The sequence below is a fragment of the Ostrinia nubilalis genome, chromosome 28, assembly GCF_963855985.1.
Source record: "Ostrinia nubilalis chromosome 28, ilOstNubi1.1, whole genome shotgun sequence".
Taxonomy (NCBI): Eukaryota; Metazoa; Arthropoda; class Insecta; order Lepidoptera; family Crambidae; genus Ostrinia; species Ostrinia nubilalis.
This window is the reverse complement of record NC_087115.1, coordinates 3,811,832-3,834,793: the sequence shown is the minus strand read 5'-3', so window position 1 is coordinate 3,834,793 and position 22,962 is coordinate 3,811,832. Positions and strand designations below refer to the sequence as shown.

The following is a 22,962-nucleotide window of genomic DNA, read 5'->3' as shown; positions in this document are numbered from 1 at the left end:
TTCCATAGACAAAACACTTTCCCGCAAATTGTGAGGCACGTGAGCGTGACAGAAGTCATAGTATTTTTCCGGTTTTCATATGTTTATTGCAAAGTTGCGTTAGAATCATTAATTTGCATGTTTGTGTTTCATTAATTAATCATTGTTTTGACTCATAAGCATGTACTCAAGAAGCCTCAAACATACTCATCAACTTATTCATTCGGGTTTCGAGATTTTTGGACGAATCAAAAAAAAAATATTTCCCGCTATTTTTTGACAGCACTTTTGTTTTGACGTTTGATAGCGGCTGGTGGGCTGTTGTTCTGCTGTTGTGTGAACGAAATTTTCAATAAAATCTAGGTTTTCGTATTAAATCAGCAATGTGAAAGCTCATAAAATAAGTCTTTCAACTCTGTTGAGACTAAATGTGGGATTAATTTGTGTTTGCATATAATTTTTCTTTTTAAAATGGCCAAGAAAGCTAGTGTAGATAAGAAACTGTTAGCTAAATTGGTGACAGAAACTGCAGATAGAAAGCCGTGTGCCTTTTGCCAGCGAGAAATTGATGACGAGATCACATACGGAAAGTTGTATTCAATTGGGATCATTCAGTGTCACTACTTTTGTGTGGTAAGTAATTTTCACCAAATGGTGCCCTTTTTAAAATAGTCCACGCATTTCTACCTATATTACATACTTTAATAAAGTAATGTAAGTAGATATCTGGTTAAATGGATGGGTGAAACCATATTTTAGTCTTTTTTATCTGGAATTTGCTTAATAACTTCTTGAAAAGTACCAGCTCCTGGTTTGATTATCATCAGTGGGTTCCTGGGATCTGTCAGTTAAATAAATCTCTAAATATATGAATTCTATGTCTAAAAGGAAAAGTAATTAAACAGAATGTAGCTAGGTGAAGAATTGGGTATTTGCCACCACTCCCCAATAATAGGCTAGATGACAAAATTTCAATTATTTGTCCGTCAGACAGATAATTAGAAAATAATATTTTATTAGACTTATATTTTTTATTTTCTTTCATAATTAAATAATAACAGTGCTTCATCGAGTTGAAATGGTGCGATATGTCACGCTTGAGTAGAATTTTTACTCAACAGTGACGTCACGCGACGTTTCAACTCAATATAATGCTGTAATTATTCGATTATGGAAAATAATAAAAATTTGAGTCTAATATTTTCTAATTATCTGTCTGATGGACTAAATAGAATTTCGATTTCATTACCCAGTCATCATCCCTATTCTAAACCAAAACGTTTTTAAAAAGGCACTTCATTGTGGTCTTAAAAACTTAATTTCGTTTAAAATTAGCTGTAAATTAAAATTTTTGGTTGCATTGTAATTGTAAAAAGTAGTTTTAAATTCTTGAAAAACTTTCATTGCAATTTTAAATATGACTTTTATTCCAGTTGCTGTCGTGTTGCTTGATTCAGAAAGGGAAAGATGAACAAGGGCTCTTCGGTTTCCTGTACCCAGACATCTTGGCTGAGGTTGAAAGGAGCAAGAAGCATGTAAGCTAATATACGCAAAAAAATTTTTAATAACGGTTGTTTTTGGGCATTAACTGGCATGCTAATTTACTGTTTTGTGGCTCTTAGAGCTCAATTTACTTCTCATCATTCTGTTAATATACTTGGTACAAAGACTCCTGGCAGGCGGTGTAATGATAAAACAGGGCATATCACGTTTGCACTCACATGGTTATGGGTAACGTAATACAGCGGAAGTCATAGTGTTTTTTTTAAATAAAGCAAGGCTTTTGTCGAGGATTTATAATACATTTTTTTTTTATCTGTCTGACGTACTAAATAGAATTTCGATTTCATCACCCAGTCATCATCCCTATTGACTGTATGTTTTTGGTGTCTCCAGCGATGTTCGTATTGCGGCCGCGGCGGCGCCACGCTCGGCTGCTGCGTGAGCCAGTGTCGCAAGCAGTTCCACCTGCCGTGTGGTCGCGAGAGGAATGCTGTGTCGCTGTTCTTTGGGAACTTCAAGTGAGTGCCATTATGTTTTAGCCAATAGACGTCCACTGCTGGACAACACCGAGGCACTGCAGATGAACACAGTGTTGCAGGAAATAAGATCCACTGCAGAAAACTGCCAAGAACGGCTGGCCATACACCCCAATTAGCTGGTTTCGGAACTGCTCCAAAAAAGCTATAGCAAACGCCTCAAGAGGCATGACATCCTGAGTCTGCACTGGAGAGTGTAGAAATACATCATAAAGAAGTAGTCTTCTCAATGGAGAAGACACATGCAAATAAATTTATATTAACCGGCAGACAGTGGTGACTGAGTTTGTTGCGGTGCTTCTTCTCAGCACTTGCCAAATGTTGGTCTCGAAGCGCTGGTAAGGTAATAAGATTATGAGACATGTAGAGGCTCCTTAAGAGCAAAATGACGATTTGTAAGAACTATTTATTAGTCTAAACAAATAAAGAAATTTTGACTTTGAAAAGGGCACTACAACTCATCCGCTCATAGACTGATTGCTTATGAAGCACAGAAGAAAAAAAAAACCTGCTGGACAACGGCGTCCCCAAAAGATTTCCATTAAGAGTAGTCCTGCGCTGCCCGCATCCTTCTTCCTGCCTGCTCACGCTACGTCTTCCGGCTCGTGGTCGCCACTCTAAAACCCGGTCCGTGAGCACGTAGAACTTTGTCCAATGACCCCAAGCTACCCATCCTTATCGCTCGCGCGTAATTATATTACTGTCGCGACTGTGCGACGGGCGCCCGCAGTGAGTGTGCGAGCGCGACAGGGACAGGGACGCTAGGGGTCATTGGACAAAATTGTACGTGCTCACAGACCGGGCTTTAGTACTTAATGAGCTGCTGCGCTTCGTGGAATTGTTAAACGTAAAATTATTAGTTACCTACTCATGTTAGAAATTTTAAACATTGTGAAGAGCAGCCTTATCCTAGGACAAGTTTTTTTTAAACTCAAATGGATAAGGCTAATTTGTAATGACAATGTAACATGTGTTTCATAATAAAAAAATTATTTAAAGTTTATAAAATTATTTATGAAAAAAAATATTTGTGTTTGTACTTAATATTTTGTGATAAAACCCAGGAACTCCAGATACATTTTTGTCAACAGGTCGTATTGTGCGGTGCACGCGCCCAAACAAAAGATCGCTGAAGATGTGATGGCCAAAGCGAGGGTTCGGATGAGAGCAGACAAAAACAAATCCAAAGGCCTCGTCGCTAAGGTCGAAAATTTGGAACCAGAGGGTAAGTTTGCAGGTTTTAAATGTTATTGAACTGCCTCTGTGGTCTAGTAATAAGACCACCTGCTTCAGACGCAGAGCTCCCGTGTTCGATTCCCAGTAGGGGCAGATTTTTATGTTCGGGTTGGTGGTAGGACTTGTTCTACGTCCGCCTGGCTAGCTACCACCATCTTACCATGTTAACAGCGGTTGAAGATTCCGGGTGAAGCTCGCTTCCACCTTCGGCCTAATCATCACTTACCATCAGGTGAGATACAGGCCAAGAGCATCCTCGTTGTGAATAAAAAAAAAACAAAAAAAAATTTTTAAAGTTTCGTACCGAAACCGTACCAGAGTTTCATCCGCCACTTCTTCTCAGCACCAGCCCATATGTTGTCCTGAAGTGGTGGTGACAGTTTTTTTTTGGATAGCTGCCAAAGTCACAATGACCCAAAATTCATGATTCACCAGCATTCTAACCTATATTGGGAGCATACGCTGACAAACTTTCAGCTTTTATAAAATGACGTAGGTCTGGCGTTCACTAGCTCTTAGTCTAAATCAGTGGTTCTTAACCTTTAAGTCACGAGGGAACATTTTACCAAATTTCTGTCTCGTCAGGGACCACGTTTTTTTACTCGACGGCGTTGCGTTGGCTCGACTCATCACGCACGTCACTTGTTTATTACGATGTCTTCGTGGACCCCTTGGAATGCCTCCAGGGACCGGTGGTCCGCGGACCACTGGTCTAAATAGACATCACAAAAATAAAGGCAATTACGAGTACATAACCATGACAGTGGCACATAATAACGGAAGAAAAAATAAAAACGAGTAAACTGAGCAGTGCCACCCATTCACAAACAAGATGCCCACTGCAACGTGTATGAAGTCGCGGGCGGCCGCTAGTGTGCAATAAAAATGACTATAGTCTGGTCCGTGAGCACGTAGAATTTTGTCCAATGACCCCAAGCTAACCATCCTTATCGCTCGCGCGTAATTATGTTACTATCGCGCTCGCACACTCACTGCGGGTGCCAGTCGCACAGTCGCGACAGCAACATAATTACGCGCGAGCGATAAGGATGGGTAGCTAGGGGTCATTGGACATAATTCAACGTGCTCACGGACCGGGCTTTAATATACCTTTTCAAAAAAGTTTCATCATAATTACTAAAACTGAAAAAACACCACCAACACCACTATTTTCAGTTGGCCGATAGTTGAGCCCGATTCTAATTTGTATGAAGAATCGGCCGATACCAAATCAGTGTAATGTGCGCACTTTCATACATGCCCATACTGATTAACAGCACGACCCAACTATCGGCCAGTTGAAAGTCGGTGAAAGCTTTTTTTTTTTTTTTTTTTCGACTGGAAAATGCATGAAACTGCATACTCACCAGCCCGGGGGAGCCAATGAGTTATGTGGGGCTCTCCTCGCCTGAAGGGCAAGGCCTACCCACTAAAAACCAGTCGGGTCCCTCTGGTGGCGCTTAGTGGGGCAGCATACGAGTCGGTGAATCGCATTTCTGCCCCCACGCAACGGCCGCAGCCTCGCTCTACAGACCCCTTCAAGGGGTCCTCTCTCCATTGGAGAGCGGTGGTCTGCACCTAGGTTAACCCCTTCTATACTATACTAATATTATAAATGCGAAAGTAACTGTCTGTTTGTCTGTCTCTCTTTCTTTCACGCCTAAACCATTGAACCGATTTTGATGAAATTTGGCATAGAGATAATTTGAGCCCCGGGAAAGGACATTTAATTTTCATAGTTTTTATCCCGGTTTTTGAAACAGTAAGAGAATGTTTTTCTGTGACAGACAAAATTCCACGCGGGCGAAGCCGCGGGCGGAAAGCTAGTATTACAATATGCTTGTGTTACGAGTAAAAGCTAGTGTTTTTTTATTTATTTACACGTTGTGTTTGCAGCAGATTCTTCCAACGAAGACTCCCTGTGCGTGATATGCTACGAAGAAGTTCAGTGCTACCCCACCAACCAAACATTTTGGCCGCCGTGCTGTGCGAGGGACAAGTGGTTCCACAGATCCTGTCTGCAGGTTAGTACCGCATCCACATCGGTTCAGCAGTCGCTAAGGGCTAACGACCTTCAACTGCAGACAACGGTTCTATAGGTCTTGTCACTGGAACTCACTCGTTACTCAGTCACTCGGCTCATAACTTACTTGGCGCACTCACTCGTTCGTTACCTTGGTTCACTCACCAACTTATTTGGCTCACTCACTAACTCCGTTACTCACTCTCTCGCCTCATTCACTAACTTACTTGGGTCACTCACTCGCTCACTAACTTGTTCACTCACTCACTTACTCGCTCATCTCATTCACTAACTTACTTGGCTCACTCACTTGCTAAGTTGCTCGCTCACTCTCTATCTCGCTCTCTTACTAACTCACTCACTCACTCGTTCATTTACTCACTCACTCACCTCATTCGCTAACTTATTTGGCTCACTCATTTGCTTAGTTGCTCGCTCACTCTCTATCTCGCTCTCTTACTAACTCTGTCACTCACTCACCCACGGCCTCCCTGTGCGTGATATGCTACAAAGAAGAGCAGTGCTACCCCACCAAGGTTTGCAGGTTAGTACTGCATCCACATCCGTTTAGCAGTCGCTAAAGGCTAACGACCTTCAACCGCAGATAATGGTTCTATAGGTCTTGTCACTGGAACTCACTCGTTACTCAGTCACTCGGCTCATAACTTACTTGGCTCACTCACTCGTTCGTTACCTTACTTGGTTCACTCACTAACTTATTTGGCTCACTCCGTTACTCACTCTCTCACCTCATTCACTAACTTACTTGGCTCACTCACTCGCTCACTAACTTGTTCACTCACTCACTCACTTATTCACTCACCTCATTCACTAACTTACTTGGCTTGGAACGTCTTAATCCTTCAAGGCCCGCGAATCTAGACACAATAGTTAATCAATTGTTATGACATTAATGAATGCCGTCTGGGACTCAAGCGGTTAATAGAATATTATTTTTAAAAAAGTTTTTTAATATTCATTTCTAATTTGTTTCGCAGAGAATGGCGCTAAGTGCGGGCATGCACTACCTCAAGTGTCCTCTCTGCAACGATAAGGAAAACTTCTACCAAGCCGTCATTAGTCAGGGATACTATGTGCCTGACAGGTAAGTTATATCTAAAAATAAAGATAAATTAGTTAATACAGTAGAATCCCGATTATCCGGATCAATTAAAACCTGGGGTGTTCCGGATAATCGAAAATCCGGATAATTGATTTCAAAGTAAAATTAACTTTTTACAATAGAAGGGGTTTTCAATACATCATTTAGAGTCGAAAAAACTAAATTTTAGACTATTGGATGAATCTATTTCTTTTAACAATGAACTAAGACGAAGTCCATAACGCGTTACGGTGGCGGCGCCTTCCGTCTAATTACCGATTATGGGTCCAGACCCTAAATCGGTTATTAGAAACTGTGAAGAATGAGTCCGGATAATCGAGATTCTACTGTATCAATTTTATAACCTCTAAAAAGTTAATATTTACTAGCCCAAGCAGGCCTGTTCATATCCCTAAGTACTGAGTAGGCATCGAAAACAAAACACGCACGGCGTACCCCTCCTAGGATGTTTAATCCACGTAATAAAATTTATTTATTTATTTATTTTGGCTTTTCAACAATGAGTACACTATTAAAATTTAAAATACATATCCAATATTACATGTATAAGTGCCCCATCACTTAAAGAAAAGCACTGCATCTGCTAAATAATGTGTAACTACGCAAAAATAAATAATGCAAATACTACCTACACTACAGTACAATTTTATATTGCTACAGTATACAATAATACAGATGCATCGAACATATTCGCAAATGTTTGTTACAGTACAGATAACCATACCGTATTTAAATAAATTCAGTTAATTTTAAATGCATGATTATTCCAAAGCAAGTATGGCCAAATAATACATAATGATGATTAAATGTTGGCAAAATGTAAAACCTCTAACCAACGCCTATATGCTATGATTTATTTATTTATTTAAAACTTTTATGCACATAGAGCAGCGTAAGGCGGACTTAATGCCATTCGGCATATGATGTAGCTGAAAAATATTTTATTGAGTGACCTGTATGTACACACGGCTACACTGTTAACTATCCATTTCCGTTTTTGCTCTCGCTCTCATCAAATGGTGATTCTTTGCGACAGAACGAGACGACATGACCGGTAATGGGTAGTTAACACTGTTGCCGATAGTACTTACCTATATTAGGCAATAAGAATATTTGATTTCTTATTGCCTAATGTAGGTTCCAAAGGTTGCTGTGCCCTAACTAGGTCCACATTGATCTGCTTCAATGAGGGCTATCGTTTTAGCGCTCACCAGTTAGCGCCACTGTAGAGTAAGGTCCTGTCACTTGCTAGTAGCGAAGACAGTGGCGCCAACTTGTGAGCGCTAAAGTGGTAGGAGGACTATCGCATTTGCACTCATCAAGATGGCGCCACTGTAGAGTAAGGTCCTCTCAATCGCCAGGGGTGCCAACTGTTAAGTATAAAAACGATAGCCCTCATTGTAAGACCTAAATGCTAATGTGGTGTAGCAATAAATTATTAAGTATTGATTTGATTTGACTATGATGATGTTTGCAGAGATGCAGCGTGGGAGTTAGAGCAGAATGCGTTTGCTGAAATATACGAGCGGGAACTGACCTGCAGCTTGCCGGAATGCCTCTGTCCGCTAGGCCGGGACCACGACTCCGATAACGGGTGAGATTGTGCTTGTTTTTCAATTATAGGTCTAGCTGCTTTTTCTATTTATTTATATTAACCGGCAGACAGTGGTGACTGAGTTTGTTGCGGCGCTTCTTCTCAGCACTTGCCAAATGTTGGTCTCGAAGCGCTGGTAGGGTAAAAAGATTATGAGACATGTAGAGGCTCCTTATGAGCATATGACGATTTGTAAGAACTATTTATTAGTCTAAACAAATAAAGAAATTTTGACTTTGACTTTGACTAGCGCTTAATTCAGTCAGTGCCTGAGGTATGGGAGCGGCGCGGGAGGGTGTTTTACGTCAAACGCATTCGATATCGACTGAGTTAAAAAATATATGAAGATTTTAGTTCTTGAAAGTTCCCGCCAGGGGCGCTGTACAATCCGTCATACATTTAATGTCACTTTTTTACGCAGTCTTGTTTGGCCCCGGCACATCTCTTCCTCGAACCACTTCCATCAAAGCGGAGTGGAGAAGAGATGTGGAAATAATTAAATCTGATTGTTTGCTCCGCCTTGGTGGAAACCGGGCCTTAAAGCGCTTTTTAAAATAATAGTTTTTTGTGAATCTAAGTCAAAGGTGACTGACTGACATCAGGCCTGTTCATCTCCGCGAGTTTACATCGAAAACAAAACACGCACGATGGCCCACCTACAGGATACTAATCGACAAGGCCTCACATACGAGCGAACATTGACTCACGCACGCGTTTTCTTGTGTATGATGGAAGAAAATAAAGAAAATGGTGTACCAAATACTGTGCAGTATTTAACTGCCTAAATAATAATAAAAACACAGAATGTACTTTTTTAAGTTGCCTCAAGACACTGAGAGGTAATTAAGTGGTTAATATTATTCATGATAATTCATGCATAATCATGTATTTCCTCCGCCATTTTCTGCAGTTTGGCACCTCACGTCACACATCATTTTACCGAAGTCAGCCCTATGGCTTCGGCGCAGTACCGATCACTGACGTTTGTCAACAAAATGGTGCTTGACTCTTGAGACAAGCTAAATTACACCATATTGTTAATGACATCGAGCATACATTTTTTTAAATACCTTCGCGAATAAACCTTCTGTACGTAGTACTTATTATTATTCTGTGGTATGGCCAACAACAAAAAAGAAGTATCTTTGTTGAAAATAATTGTTTTTTGCAGGCCATGGGACATAAAACTCTGCCTGCTATGCGGCAGCGTTTGCGCGCACGCACAGTGCTTGGTAGCGAGCGGTGACGGCGGGCGATACGTTTGCGTTACGTGCCGTCCTGCTGCACCTGGAGACGTCGAGTCGCTCGCCGCCGCCGTGGACAAAGGTGGGTAGATACAGGGTATCGCTGGAGTGGATCAAACGGAAGATACAGGGTGTCGCTAGAGTGGATCAAACTGAAGATACAGGGTGTTGCTTTTGGTGTGTATCAAATGAAAGGGATTTGCTACTGATCCAGTGTGAAAACTACTTCTAAGGAGCTTCAAATGTCATTATCAGTCCCTCTAGATAAATAAATATCCTTGGACATTTTACACTGCGCTTCTAGTCCCAAACTAAGCAAAGCTTGTACTATGGGTACTAGACAACGGATATAAACATACTTAAATACTTTTTTTTTGTAAATACATACTTATTATACATAGAAAACCCCCAGTCCAATACAAACAAATATGTTCATGCACACAAATGTTTGTACTGTGCGGGAATCGAACCCGCTACCTCCAGAATAGTAGTCCGTTTCGAACCACTACACCAAACGGCCGACGGGTACTGGGTGGGTTGATACAGGATGTCGCTAGAGTGGATCAAACGGAAGATACAGGGTGTTGCTAGAGTGGATCAAACGGAAGATACAGGGTGTCGCTAGAGTGGATCAAACGGAAGATACAGGGTGTCGCTAGAGTGGATCAAACGGAAGATACAGGGTGTCGCTAGAGTGGATCAAACGGAAGATACAGGGTGTCGCTAGAGTGGATCAAACGGAAGATACAGGGTGTCGCTAGAGTGGATCAAACGGAAGATACAGGGTGTCGCTAGAGTGGATCAAACGGAAGATACAGGGTGTCGCTAGAGTGGATCAAACGGAAGATACAGGGTGGCGCTAGAGTGGATCAAACGGAAGATACAGGGTGGCGCTAGAGTGGATCAAACGGAAGATACAGGGTGGCGCTAGAGTGGATCAAACGGAAGATACAGGGTGTCGCTAGAGTGGATCAAACGGAAGATACAGGGTGTCGCTAGAGTGGATCAAACGGAAGATACAGGGTGGCGCTAGAGTGGATCAAACGGAAGATACAGGGTGTCGCTAGAGTGGATCAAACGGAAGATACAGGGTGTCGCTAGAGTGGATCAAACGGAAGATACAGGGTGGCGCTAGAGTGGATCAAACGGAAGATACAGGGTGTCGCTGGAGTGGATCAAACGGAAGATACAGGGTGTTGCTTTTGGTATGTATCAAATGAAAGGATTTGCTACTGATCCAGTGTGAAAACTACTTCTAAGGAGCTTCAAATGTCATTATTAGTCACTCTAGACAAGAGATCGTGGCAATTCGAAATCGATTCGCTGTGGCGTTTTTTGTGTAGAGTAACTTCACTTTGTGAAGCGATTTCGAAGCTAAAACTGTCACTTTATGCAACCTGTCTAGGAAGCCAGCCCCCACCCCATAGAAAAGTAACAAAAGTAATTTCTAAATCGCTTCGTTTCGGCGATTTGTGTATGTAGTTACGTCGCTCGATTGTCTCTAAAAAGCGAAGCGATTTCGAAGTAAAAACTGACACTTTTTTTAACTGGTCTAAGGAAGCAGGTCATTTAGCCCCAGCCCTGTCTAATTTACTCGCTCGCCGCCGCCGTGGATAAAGGTGGGTATTATCATGGACGTATGGGGCAGAGGATGCCCCCCTTGGAAATCTCGTAGATGTATGTACTTGTTGCCTAAAAGCGCTACAGTAAAGCGAGCGAGCGAGAGCGAGACGTAGTAGGCCAGAAGCCGGGTATGACTTAAGTAGTATGACATGCCCGTTTTCACCATCAATCCCTAATTTTTAAGTGACCCCTATAGTACACATAACAGGAATTTTGTTTTCATAGGGGTCACTTAAAAATTAGGGATTGAGGACTCCCCGCTAATCCCCGCTAAATTTTGTCAGTGTGTGCGTGCGCGCCGCATACGTATTGGCGCGTTCACATACAAACCGCGCTCGGTGCGTTTCTATGAAGATGACCTACTCATTTGTATTTACTCTGGTATGACTTTCCCCCCTTAGACCAGAAGTTGGGTATAACCTGTCCGTCCATCTATATTGTGATTTCAATCTTAAAATAAAGTGAATTAACCTATTTTTATTTTTTTCCAGTTGTATTAGCATCACAGCTAAACAACTCGCAGACTGGGCCGGTGATGCCGAGTCGGATGTCACTGAGGCGTACCAAGCAAAGGCAGTCTTATTACAGGTATGTATAAAGACTATAGTCTGGTCTGTGAGCACGTAGAATTTTGTCCAATGACCCCAAGCTACCCATCCTTATCGCTCGCGCGTAATTATGTTGCTGTCGCGCTCGCACACTCACTGCGGCCGCCCGTCGCACAGTCGCGACAGCAATATAATTACGCGCGAGCGATAAGGATGGGTAGCTTGGGGTCATTGTACAAAATTCTACGTGCTCACGGACCGGTCTTTATTGTATACTTATTAATATTTCTCTGGCGTTAAGAGTCGAATCACGATCTAAATATTTTTAAAATAACTTGACAATATCGAACTGCCTGAGGCGGGAATCGAACCCACGACCTTTCGCTTGCCGGGCGACTGCTCTTCCATCTGGGCTACTTATGCTCGTTTTCACCATCGATCCCTAATTTTTAAGTGACCTCTATTAAACAAAATCTCTGTTATTTGTTACCATACGGGTCACTTAAAAATTAAGGATTGATGGCAGAGTAAATACAAATGAGTAGGTCATCTTCATAGAAACGCACGGGCGCGGTTTGTATGTGAGCGCGCCAATACGTATGCGGCGCGCACGCACACACTGACAAAATTTAGCGGGGATTAGCGGGGAGTTGCGCCGAATTGTGCTTACTCTGTTGATGGTGAAAACAGGCATTAGACATTTGAAAATTTCGACTGGTTCATCCAGCGCTCAGATGGAAAAGCAGTCGCCCGGCAAGTGTAAGGTCGTGGGTTCGATTCCCACTTTAGTCAGTTCGATTATTTTCAAGTTATTTTAAAAATATTAATAGGTACTATTGTTGTTTGCAGCTAAAGCCTGATCCGTGAGCCCGTAGAATTTTGTCCAATGACCCCAAGCTGCCCATCCTTATCGCTCGCGCGTAATTATATTGCTGTCGCGACTGTGCGACGGGCGCCCGCAGTGAGTGTGCGAGCGCGACAGCAATATAATTACGCGCGAGCGATAAGGATGGGCAGCTTGGGGTCATTGGACAAAATTCTACGTGCTCACGGACCAGGCTTTAGTGCCTGAGGTATGGTAGCGGCACGGGAGTGACATTAACATTTATGACGTGACAGAGTATACAAATATGAAGTCTCGCTGACGTTTGACGTCACAAAGACGCCCTCCCGTGCCGCTCCGATAGCTCAGGAACTGACTGAGTTAAGCGCTAGCCCTGTATTATCTTGTCGGCCGTTTGGTGTAGTGGTTCGAAACGGATTACTCCAGAATAGTAGGTTTGCGGGTTCGATTCCCGCACAGTACAAACATTTGTGTGCATGAACATATTTGTTTGTATTGGTCTGGGTGTTTTCTATGTATAATATGTTTACAAAAAAAAAGTATTCAAGTATGTTTATATCCGTTGTCTAGTACCTATAGTACAAGCTTTGTTTAGTTTGCGACTAGAAGCGCAATGTAAATTGTCTAAGGATATTTATCTTTTAAGTTACTTATCGTTTTAATTTGAAATTTTATTTTGCATTTTTTAATTTTATTTTCAGAAACTTAAGTTCATCATCGCAATCCAATTCTTTAAATCAAAGAGCCGAGCATCAAGGTAGTTTTTTTAGTTTCTTTCTTTTTTGCTAATAAAGTGTTTATTTACAAAAAAAATGGTATGGTAGTATCTTCGATAATTTTGCAGGAAATCTTTAAATGCAGTTCTCTTTCCTTTCAAAAAAAAGGCAATGTTTTCTTTGCTTCATTTTTTCTATTTACTGTATTAAGAGTACTTTCCCGTACTACAAAATTCCATCCTGTTTATATTTTATTTCAAGCAACAATATCCTCACAAATTAATATTATTTTCAGATGTACCAAACCTAACCCAAGAGACGAAAACTTCAAAATACAAAGGCACTGAAACAATATTAAAAGACATTGAAAACACTCTGCTATCGCCCGTTAAACTCATAGAGCAAGGTTTTAGAGAAAAAGCCAAGAGTTTGGGGGCAGCAGAGAGTGTCATAGAACCAAGAATTCTGGAGAAATTGAGGCATCAATTCAGAAAACCCAAGCCACTGAGTGAGAAAAGGAAGATTGTGGAGTAAGTAGTATATACAGGGTGGAAACGTTAAGTGATCTCACTCGATTATTTCTAAACTATACAAGATATTGAAAAACTGGTTACTGATCCTGACAGTGCTTCAAGAGCTCTTTCAAACGGTACCAATAATAGGTTACAGAATAAACTGGATCTATCTGAAAATTCAATGTTTCCAGCTTCCATACTAAATGTATGCCAGACACACAATATTGGAAGTGTATTTTTTTTTATTTAATAATAAACTCTTAAAATAAACTCGTAAATTGTATTCTTATTTTAAATTATTCATGGAAAACATTGGTTTTAGGCTTTACTTGCTATAATATTGTCAAGAGATGAGTGTCATGAATGTGGTACATAGTACAAAATGTATGGAAGAAGGAAACATTGAATTTTCGGATAGACTCAGTTTATTCTGTAACCTATTATTGATACCATTGGATAGAGCTTGTGAAGCACTTTTAGAATCAGTAATCAGTTTTACGATGTCATGTGTAGTTTTTAAAATAAAGTGACTTTACCAAATGTATGGAAGCTGGAAACATTGAATTTTCGGATAGATCCAGTTTATTCTGTAACCTATTATTAATACCGTTTGATAGAGCTCATGAAGCACTTTCAGGATCAGTAACTAGTTTATTGATATTTTGTATAGTTTAGAAATAATTGAGTGAGATCACTTATCGTTTCCACCCTGTATAGTATTAGTTCCCAAAGTGGGAGGCGCAAAGACCTTTAAAGGGGGACGCGGGCCATCTGTGTACTTAAGTATAAAAAACCTGCGACCACTGAGAGAATGCATTCCAAACTGCTCGATCCGAAAATTTGCATTAGCTAAGCATGACGTCACTTACCTAACAGGCTAACAATATGTCCATACTAATATATTATTTACTAATTTCAGTGGTATATTAGAAGACTTGGTGAGCGACATAATTATTCAGAAGAAACCTAAAACCAAAGAACCGGTCCGAGCGTGGTTCTCTCCAAAGAAGGACACTACAAATGTCACTGAAGAGAATCAGGTAATACATCTATATCTATAAAAGCGAAAGATCACTTAATGAGTGACTCACTCATCACGAAATCTCAGAAACTACAAGTGCTAGAAGTCTCAAATATTTGCATGGGGGTTCCTTTTAGAACGTAGGTGCTCACTAAGAACGGATTTTACAAAACTCCACCCCTAAAGGGGTAAAACGGGATCCACGCGTACGAAGTCGCGGGCAATGGCTAGTTTTATAAAATACTAGCGTCTTTGTACGCGTGAAAATAGTTTGAATAATATTTTCCGTGTTTGCAACATTTTTCTTTACTGCTCCGCCCCTATTGGCTGTAGGGTGATGTTATATAGCCTAAAGCCTTCCTCGATAAATGGGCTATCCAACACAAAAAAAAAATCCAAGTTCAAGCAAACAAACTCTTCAGCTTTATAATGTTACTAGCTGTGCCCGCGACTTCGTACGCGCGAAAACCCGTTTTCGCAACATTTTTCATTATTGCTCTGCTATTGATCGTAGCGTGATGTTGTATAGCCTATAGCCTTCCTCGATAAATGGGCTATCTAACACTGTAAGATTTTTTCAAATCGGACCAGTAGTTCCTGAGATTAGCGCGTTCAAGTAAACATATAAACAAACAAACTCTACAGCTTTATAATGTTAAGTATCATCATTCATCATTTCAGCCATAGGACGTCCACTGCTGAACATAGGCCTCCCCCAATGCTTTCCATGTTGATCGATTGGCAGCGGTCTGCGTCCAGCGCTTCCCTGCTACCTTTACGATGTCGTCGGTCCACCTTGTAGGTGGACGTCCCACGCTGCGTTTTCCGGTACGCGGCCTCCATTCCAGAACCTTTCTGCCCCATCGGCCGTCAGTTCTGCGTACTATGTGCCCTGCCCATTGCCACTTCAGCTTGCTAATCCGTCGGGCTATGTCAGCGACTTTGGTTCGTTTACGGATCCCCTATTTCTGATTCGATCTCGCAAAGAAACACCAAGCATAGCCCTCTCCATAGCACGCTGTGCAACTTTGAGCTTGTTATGTTAAGTATAGATTATCGAAAATGTTTTTTAAATTTCAGCTACCCCCTCTAGATACTAAAGAACCAGAGACAAACAAAAACCTTGAAGAATCAAAAAGCAAACCACAGACAAGCGAAAACTACATTACAAAGTCAAATGACGTCATCATAGATAACCCTGCAAGCTCCTTCGAACTACCCTCATCAATTGAGACCATAGACACCAGCCCACCCGACGACATTGCTATAGACAATGGGGCTGATAACTCTGAAAATGAATCGGTAGCTGGTAGAAGGATACTGAGACGGACGAAGCAAAGACAATCTTATTATAGGTATGTACCTACTAAGCATATTGGATAAAACTAGCACAGAATAGAGAGAAATTGAAGGACTTGGAGGAGGCCTATACCCTAAAAGGGGTTCCTATAGACACATTATATTATAAGTAAACTAACATAGAATTAATTATAAAATTATTACTAATCTAGAAATAAGAAACTATAAAACAATGTTTTGTCAGATACCTATAGGAAAATAAACAGGCTTTTTATTTTTTATTATTACTAAGCATATTTCACCAAGACGGAGTGAATTCAGAGTTGTGCGGCGAAGCTGGCAGGCTATTTCCACCAAAGCGGAGCGGAGAAGAGCGGAGCGGTGCGGAGACGAGAGATGTGTGAGCTGTGCGTAGCTGTCAGCTGTCAGTCTATTGCTATCTTAGAAACACCTCACCGCTCCGCAAATCTCCGCTCCGCAACGCACCTCTCCGCAAATCTCCGCAACGTACCATTCCGCAACGCACCGCTCCGCAAATCTCCGCACCGCAAATCTCCGCACCGCACCGCTCTCCGCAAATCTCCGCAACAAACCGCTCCGCAAATCTCCGCAACGTACCGCTCCGCAAATCTCCGCAACGTACCGCTCCGCTAATCTCCGCAACGCACATCTCCGCAAATCTCTGCAACGTACCGCTCCGCAAATCTCCGCAACGTACCGCTCCGCAAATCTCCGCAACGTACCGCTCCGCTAATCTCCGCAACGCACATCTCCGCAAATCTCTGCAACGTACCGCTCCGCAAATCTCCGCAACGTACCGCTCCGCAAATCTCCGCAACGTACCGCTTCGCAAATCTCCGCAACGCACCGCTCTTTTCCGCGACGCATCACCGCCGCTGTCAAATTTTATAGTAAAACAAATGCACCTGACACATCTCCGCTCTTCTCCGCTCGATGCATTTCCACCGAAGCGGAGCGGAGTGGAGATGTGCAAATAATGGTATAGGTGTACCAGAATCTCATGGCAAACAAAAATAATGGAAAAGTGTGTTTTTCATATGGTCATTGTCTATGGCTCTATTGTCACCTGTCAAAGTAAATCAAGAGATCTGTCAGCCGCTGCAGAAATTTTGTAATCTCTTCATGCCTATTTGTTATTTTTGTGAAAAACTCGAAAAAGCTCAAGCAAATCATATTGTTTTCAATGTGTATTGTAAAATAAGGCATAATTCAAAGTCAATCTTTGATTTTAAAGCGCGTCGTTGAGTTGACAGTAAGTTAGAGTGAAATGTTTTGATACATTTAGTTTATTACCTAACTGCGTCAGAAAGAGGGTTATGTTTATTTTTATATTATTCTTACCTTATAGCTGCTTTATCGGGGTTTTCGGGTGTATTTCATACATTGATGCAGAGGAATAGTGAAAAAGTTATGACCATGTAAAGAAAACTGAAAAAGATTTCATCAAGCAAGTTTGAGTAATTGAAATGCTGAAAGAGCGATTTTTTATTATACAGGGTGGAATTTTGTAATGCCACCTGGAGGGAAAGTACTCTTAATATTGTAGATAGAAAAAAATTCTCAAAGAAAACATTCCTTTATTTTTGAAAAGAAATAGAACTGCATTCAAACATTTCCAAAAATTTGCTTGCCACGCCCGGGAATCGAACCAACAAATTCTGTTAAAAATTACATCCTGTATTTTTATTACATCGATCGTTATAGTATAAGGATGAAATCTCTCTAACAAACTTGATAAATCAAATGAAAGGAAAACCATGAAATCTTAAATTATTTTAATAATGTTACAGAAAATTAGTAAAAAAAATTCGAAAATCTTTGAATGCAGTTCTTCAAAAATAAAGGAATGTTTTCTTTCAGCAAAATTTTCTATCTACAGTATTAAGAGTACTTTCCCTCCAGGTTGCATTACAAAATTCCACCCTGTATAAATACCACTTTAACTTGATCATCTATTGAAGAACAAGAATTGCAAGTGGAGTTCTTAGAATCGTTTTCTAGTTCTGAATGAAGTGATAAGTTATAAGTATGATACATAATAAAATTATTTACAGTAATATACGGTTTACTTATTTTTCAAGACCAGTTTCTATGTTAAAAACCCGATGTATAACAACATTCTTCATACACATACCTAAAATGTATAGGTAGGCATTCGTACTTCATGTTCATTAATATTAGTCATAAATAAAAAAAATTAAACAGTATCAAGATCGTTTAATCCAATTTCCCCAGTATTGCACTCAACAAAGTTTATTTTCCCCATTTGCCATGAGATTCTGGTACACCTATAAGGTGGAATTGTGTATAGCAATCGTAATCATTTGACAGTTCATAACGTACGATAAAGTCAGTTAAACAAAGCGTTTGACAGAATAATCGTATGTTATGAACTGTCAAATGATTACGATTGCTTTACACAATGAGGGCTATCGTTTTTATACTTAACAGTTGGCACCCCTGGCGATTGACAGGACCTTACTCTACAGTGGCGCCATCTTGATGAGTGCAAATGCGATAGTCCTCCTACCACTTTAGCGCTCACAAGTTGGTGCCACTGTCTTCGCTACTAGCAAGTGACAGGACCTTACTCTACAGTGGCGCTAACTGGTGAGCGCTAAAACGATAGCCCTCATTCCACATCTGATAGGTTACTCTGCTCCGCTTCGCGTTTTACTCATAATTTTATTTTTCAATTCCAGAAACTCCAGTACATCACCACAAAAAAACTCATCACCTGAATCCAAGCCTGAGCAGCAAGGTATTTATTAAGCTTACTTTTTTACCCATCATCATCCTTTCAGCCATAGGACGTCCACTGCTGAACATAGGCCTCCCCCAATGACTTCCACATCGCCCGGTTGGTAGCGGCCTGCATCCAGCGCCTTCCTGCTACCTTTATGAGATAGTCCCATCAAATATCTATCTATCTATCTATATAAATAAAAATGAATTGTTGTTCGTTAGTCTGATTAAAACTCGAGACGGACTGGGCCGATTGAGCTGATTTTGGTTTTAAAATGTTTGTCGTAGGGTAGGTCTAAACGGTGAGCAAATACGCGCGCGATATTGTTTTTCTGTGACAGACAAAATTCCATGCGGGCGAAGCCGCGGGCGGAAAGCTAGTTAGAAATAAATAAATGCAGAGTGTCTGTATTCATTATCTGAATCCATTTTTTGTTCCACATTTAAAGCAAATAAATAAATATATCTTTACTTACACAACAACCAATATTTTTTCAGACCTACCAACTCTAGAGAGCAGTCGTGAAGAATTAAACTTGAAAACACCAAAAAGATACACAAAAGCAGCGGAACGAACATCAAAAGATATTGAAAACACAATGCTGTCACCAGTGACATTGATTGAGCAAGGATTCAGAGAGAGCATTGAGTGTCTGGGCACGGACAAGTTAGAAATTGCACCGAACGTTCTGGAAAAATTGAGGCATAGGTTCAGGAAACCTAAGCCCATGAGCAGAAAGAGGAAGATTATGGAGTAAGTATTATACATCATTCATCATTTCAGCCATAGGAGGTCCACTGCTGAACATAGGCCTCCCCCAATGATTTCCATGTTGATCGATTGGTAGCGGCCTGCGTCCAGCGCTTCCCTGCTACCTACTATTCCCACCTCTCGTTCCCACCACTGCAACTCCTGTGTAGCCAGGATCTACAGCTTGACCGCCACAAAAACCCAACCAATGAAGGTCAAGTTTGTCCCGGGGGAAAGTTAAACTGTCATTGGACCCGCAACGAAATTAATCAGAAGAACATAGGAGTTCGAAATTAAGGTTCGACTTCCCTCCATTGCAAAGCGGATGACAAGTGACAAACAAAGGTTTAAAACCTTCAAGAAAAGATTATGCACCACGGACAATAAATTAAATTAAGGGGGCCTATCTTATGAGCTTCCCTGCTACCTTTATGATGTCGTCGGTCCAGCTTGTGGGTGACCACGCTGCGTTTTTGGGTACGCGGCCTCTACTCCAGAACCGTTTACCCCTTCGGTCGTCAGTTCTACGTTACGTTGTTACAGTCAGCGTCACTCGGCATCAAATAAATCGCACCTCCCGCAACAAGCACTTTTCAAATGTATGCATCCCCACTTCCCACCAACATTGGTACCATTTGAAAGCATAGTTCTAAGCTTCATTTCATTAAATGAAAGATTTTTATTTTTTACCCCAAAAATGTGTCTTTAGAAGAATCCAGAGTGACTTCTTCAAAAGACAGATAGTCCCAGAGGTGAGCCCCAAGTGAAGCCTTTTTTCAAGTCACATTTATGGTATCAGTTAGTAATTGTTTATAAAAAAAATTAAATGTATTTTTCTTTAAGTTTATTTATTGTGCTTTCAAATAACACCAATATTGTTGGGGCATCATGATTGTGTCAGAAGAAAATCTTTAAAGTTCGCGTCGCGGAATTTGGCCACTGTACGCGCACCAGTTGGCCACTGTAGAGTAGGGTCATGTCAATCGCCAACGGACTATTCCCACCTCTCGTCCCCACCGCTGCAACTCCTGTGTCAGGATCCAGGAACTACAGCTTGACCGCCAATAACCCAACCAGTGAAGGTCAAGTTTGTCCCGGGGGAAAGTTTAACTGTCATTGGACCCGCAACGAAATTAATCAGAAGAACATAGGAGTTCGAAGTTAAGGTTTATGTCCAGCGTCAGTGATAAAACAGTGGTGCCAACTGCCTCATTGACTAATTTGAGAGCTATCTATATTTTTATTCTTAACAGTTGGCACCACCACTGGCGAGTCACAGGACCTTATTCTACAGTGGTGCCAACTGTTGATGGCAGGTACCTATCTGCCAATCGTATGATTGCCCTCATTTTGATATCTATGAAAAACTGTGTAAGAAACTCCGAAGAAACAGAAATGACATCGAAAATGTTCTAAAATATTAAATTGTTCTTTTCCAGTGGCATCCTAGAAGACTTAGTAAACGACGCAATGGAGCAGAATAAAACAATAACTAAAGAGCCGGCCTCTCCTATAAAAGACGCTATAGATGTCGCTACAAAAGATCAGGTGATTATTTATTTTAATTTTATGCAAAAATTAAAAAAGATTATAAAATTAATTTCATTCTTGTTAGTAGGCTTTTAAAAAGCACTTTAAGCCTAGATCAGCGGTTCCCAAACTTATTTAGTCTACTGCCCACTTTGAGAATAAATTATTTTTTAGCGCCCCCCATTTTTGTAGTCAAGAGTCGAGCTCAGTCGGTGTCTAAGAGTCCTCCTAGTAGATGACGCCTCTCAAGCCTCTACACAACGTCCCTATTTTTTTTTCTGGGCCTCTTACCGCCCCCCTTTAAGCCTGCAGCGCCCACAAGGGGGCGTTATCGCCCACTTTGGGAAAGACTGGCCTAGATGAAGACCGCCGACTTTTAGTTGGCCGATAGTTGGGTTAGATAATTTTTGGTCTCGGTCGCGCGGGGCGCAGGGAGTTTGATCCGAGCAATCCGAGTGTCATTATTGTAGTGTGCGTGTGCACTCATGGATAGTTTAGCGTGTACCGACACTCAAAAATTAGCGGAAGAATTGTGGGGCGCGTCTTCATGAATGAAACGATCTATAACTAAAAGACGAGCTGTTTGTAATAAGAAAATAAGCATTATAACTACAACTACAACTTTAGTTTAATAGCCCACTTATTTTATTACTATACCAACAAATACCATTTTATAATTTAAAATATCTGCCATTTCAGGTACCCAAACTTGAATCACCACAACGAGAAATTCAACAAGAATCACACACCATCACAAGCGTTGAAAAATGTAACACCGATTCATTACAAACAGAAAACAGCCCGGATACTGAAGGTCAGAAGTTAAACGAAGTCATAGATATTGACACAGACGATGACTCCAGAAGCACTTTTGAGTTACCCCCAGAGTTCATAGCTGATGACAGTAACAGTATTCCAATATTTGACACTCCAAAAAAGTTAAAAACCGTTGAAATACAAAAAGATTCGAGCATGGAGATATCAGAAGACAACAATGTCATCAACATAGATCTGGTACAGATTGAGAATGCAAATGATGTGGTACTGAAATTTACAAACGTTAAAAGTCCGGCTAAAAATGAATTCTGTGCCTTCAAATTTAGTCCAAGAGATAAGGAATCTTTGGAGGAAAATACTGTTGATATTGATTTGGAAAGCTTCAAGAGTCAGTACTTGAATGAGGTAGACCGTGACTTCAAATGTACGTTCAGTCATAAGCATAGTGATTGCAACTCGAACTCTAGTACTATAAAACTTAAAACAGCTATAGATTTCGCTTTGGAAGCTGCCAGTAAAGAAAAGAAAGTGAAGATCAAATCGAAGAAGAAAGCTAAGAGATCGGAGGGTACCGAAGAAAGAATGTCGAAGAAAAATCAAAAGAGAAAACGCTTGAAGCTGGTATATGTTTGGAAATCAGATCCAACGTTGAATTTAAGCCCATCCAAAACGGAACCCCACAAAACTCTAAAGCAATATGTTCTAAAATATGCAGATAAGAAGTCCGGAGAAGTGATAGGCAAGCCTGAAAAAGATGTGACACCGATAAAGAAGAAACACTTCAAGAATGAACGGTCTCCAGACAATTTGATACAGACATCCATACAGAGCTTTTTTAAATTGAAATCAAATGAAAAATAAGTATTTGTGGATCTACAAGTATATTTTATGATTATGTTTGATTTCTAGGATAAATCAAGTGTCTTTTAGGAAAGTTGTGCCTTTTATAGACTAGCGGTCACTGGCGCCTTCGTACGCATGAAAACAGGGCTTTCATACAAACTTCCAACCCCTGATTTATTCTTTTAGGTGTGGTTTCGTAAAATCCGTTCTTAGAAGATATCTACACCCTATAAGGAACCTACCTGCCTTTCAAGTTAATCAATGAGTGGTATTTCGCTTTTGGCACTTTTTATATACGGAATTTTGGTCTATCACAGGACAGAGGTAAGATAGCCAGTTCCTCCGTAGTTGAGAATTCCGGGTGAAGCTCGCTTCCACCTTCGGCCTGATCGTCACTTACCATCAGGTGAGATACAGGCCAAGAGCTTCCTCGTTGTGGATAAAAAAAAACTTTTCCCCTTTTCTAAAACCGGGATAAAAACTATCCTATG

The 22,962-nt window shown here is 40.9% G+C and overlaps 2 protein-coding genes and 1 long non-coding RNA gene across 3 annotated transcripts; all 3 read left to right on the top strand.

Annotated features, from left to right (window-relative positions):
- Positions 1-288: 288 nt before the first annotated feature.
- On the top strand, positions 289-9,328 carry LOC135085205 (PHD finger protein 7-like). The gene is made up of 8 exons (XM_063979958.1): positions 289-612; positions 1,413-1,514; positions 1,876-2,000; positions 3,110-3,243; positions 5,151-5,278; positions 6,276-6,382; positions 7,878-7,994; positions 9,166-9,328. Exons 1-8 carry the CDS (start codon positions 451-453, stop codon positions 9,326-9,328), a joined length of 1,038 nt encoding a protein of 345 aa, XP_063836028.1. The 5' UTR covers positions 289-450.
- Positions 9,329-11,357: 2,029 nt separating this feature from the next.
- LOC135085446 (uncharacterized) lies at positions 11,358-22,962 on the top strand. Its single transcript, XM_063980242.1, has 9 exons — positions 11,358-11,449; positions 12,955-13,010; positions 13,265-13,499; positions 14,404-14,524; positions 15,586-15,860; positions 18,528-18,586; positions 19,069-19,324; positions 20,761-20,869; positions 21,551-22,962. Exons 1-9 carry the CDS (start codon positions 11,397-11,399, stop codon positions 22,487-22,489), a joined length of 2,103 nt encoding a protein of 700 aa, XP_063836312.1. The 5' UTR covers positions 11,358-11,396; the 3' UTR covers positions 22,490-22,962.
- On the top strand, positions 16,916-17,302 carry LOC135085413 (uncharacterized). Its single transcript, XR_010260108.1, has 2 exons — positions 16,916-17,077; positions 17,174-17,302. It is a non-coding gene; the product is annotated as an uncharacterized LOC135085413 (long non-coding RNA).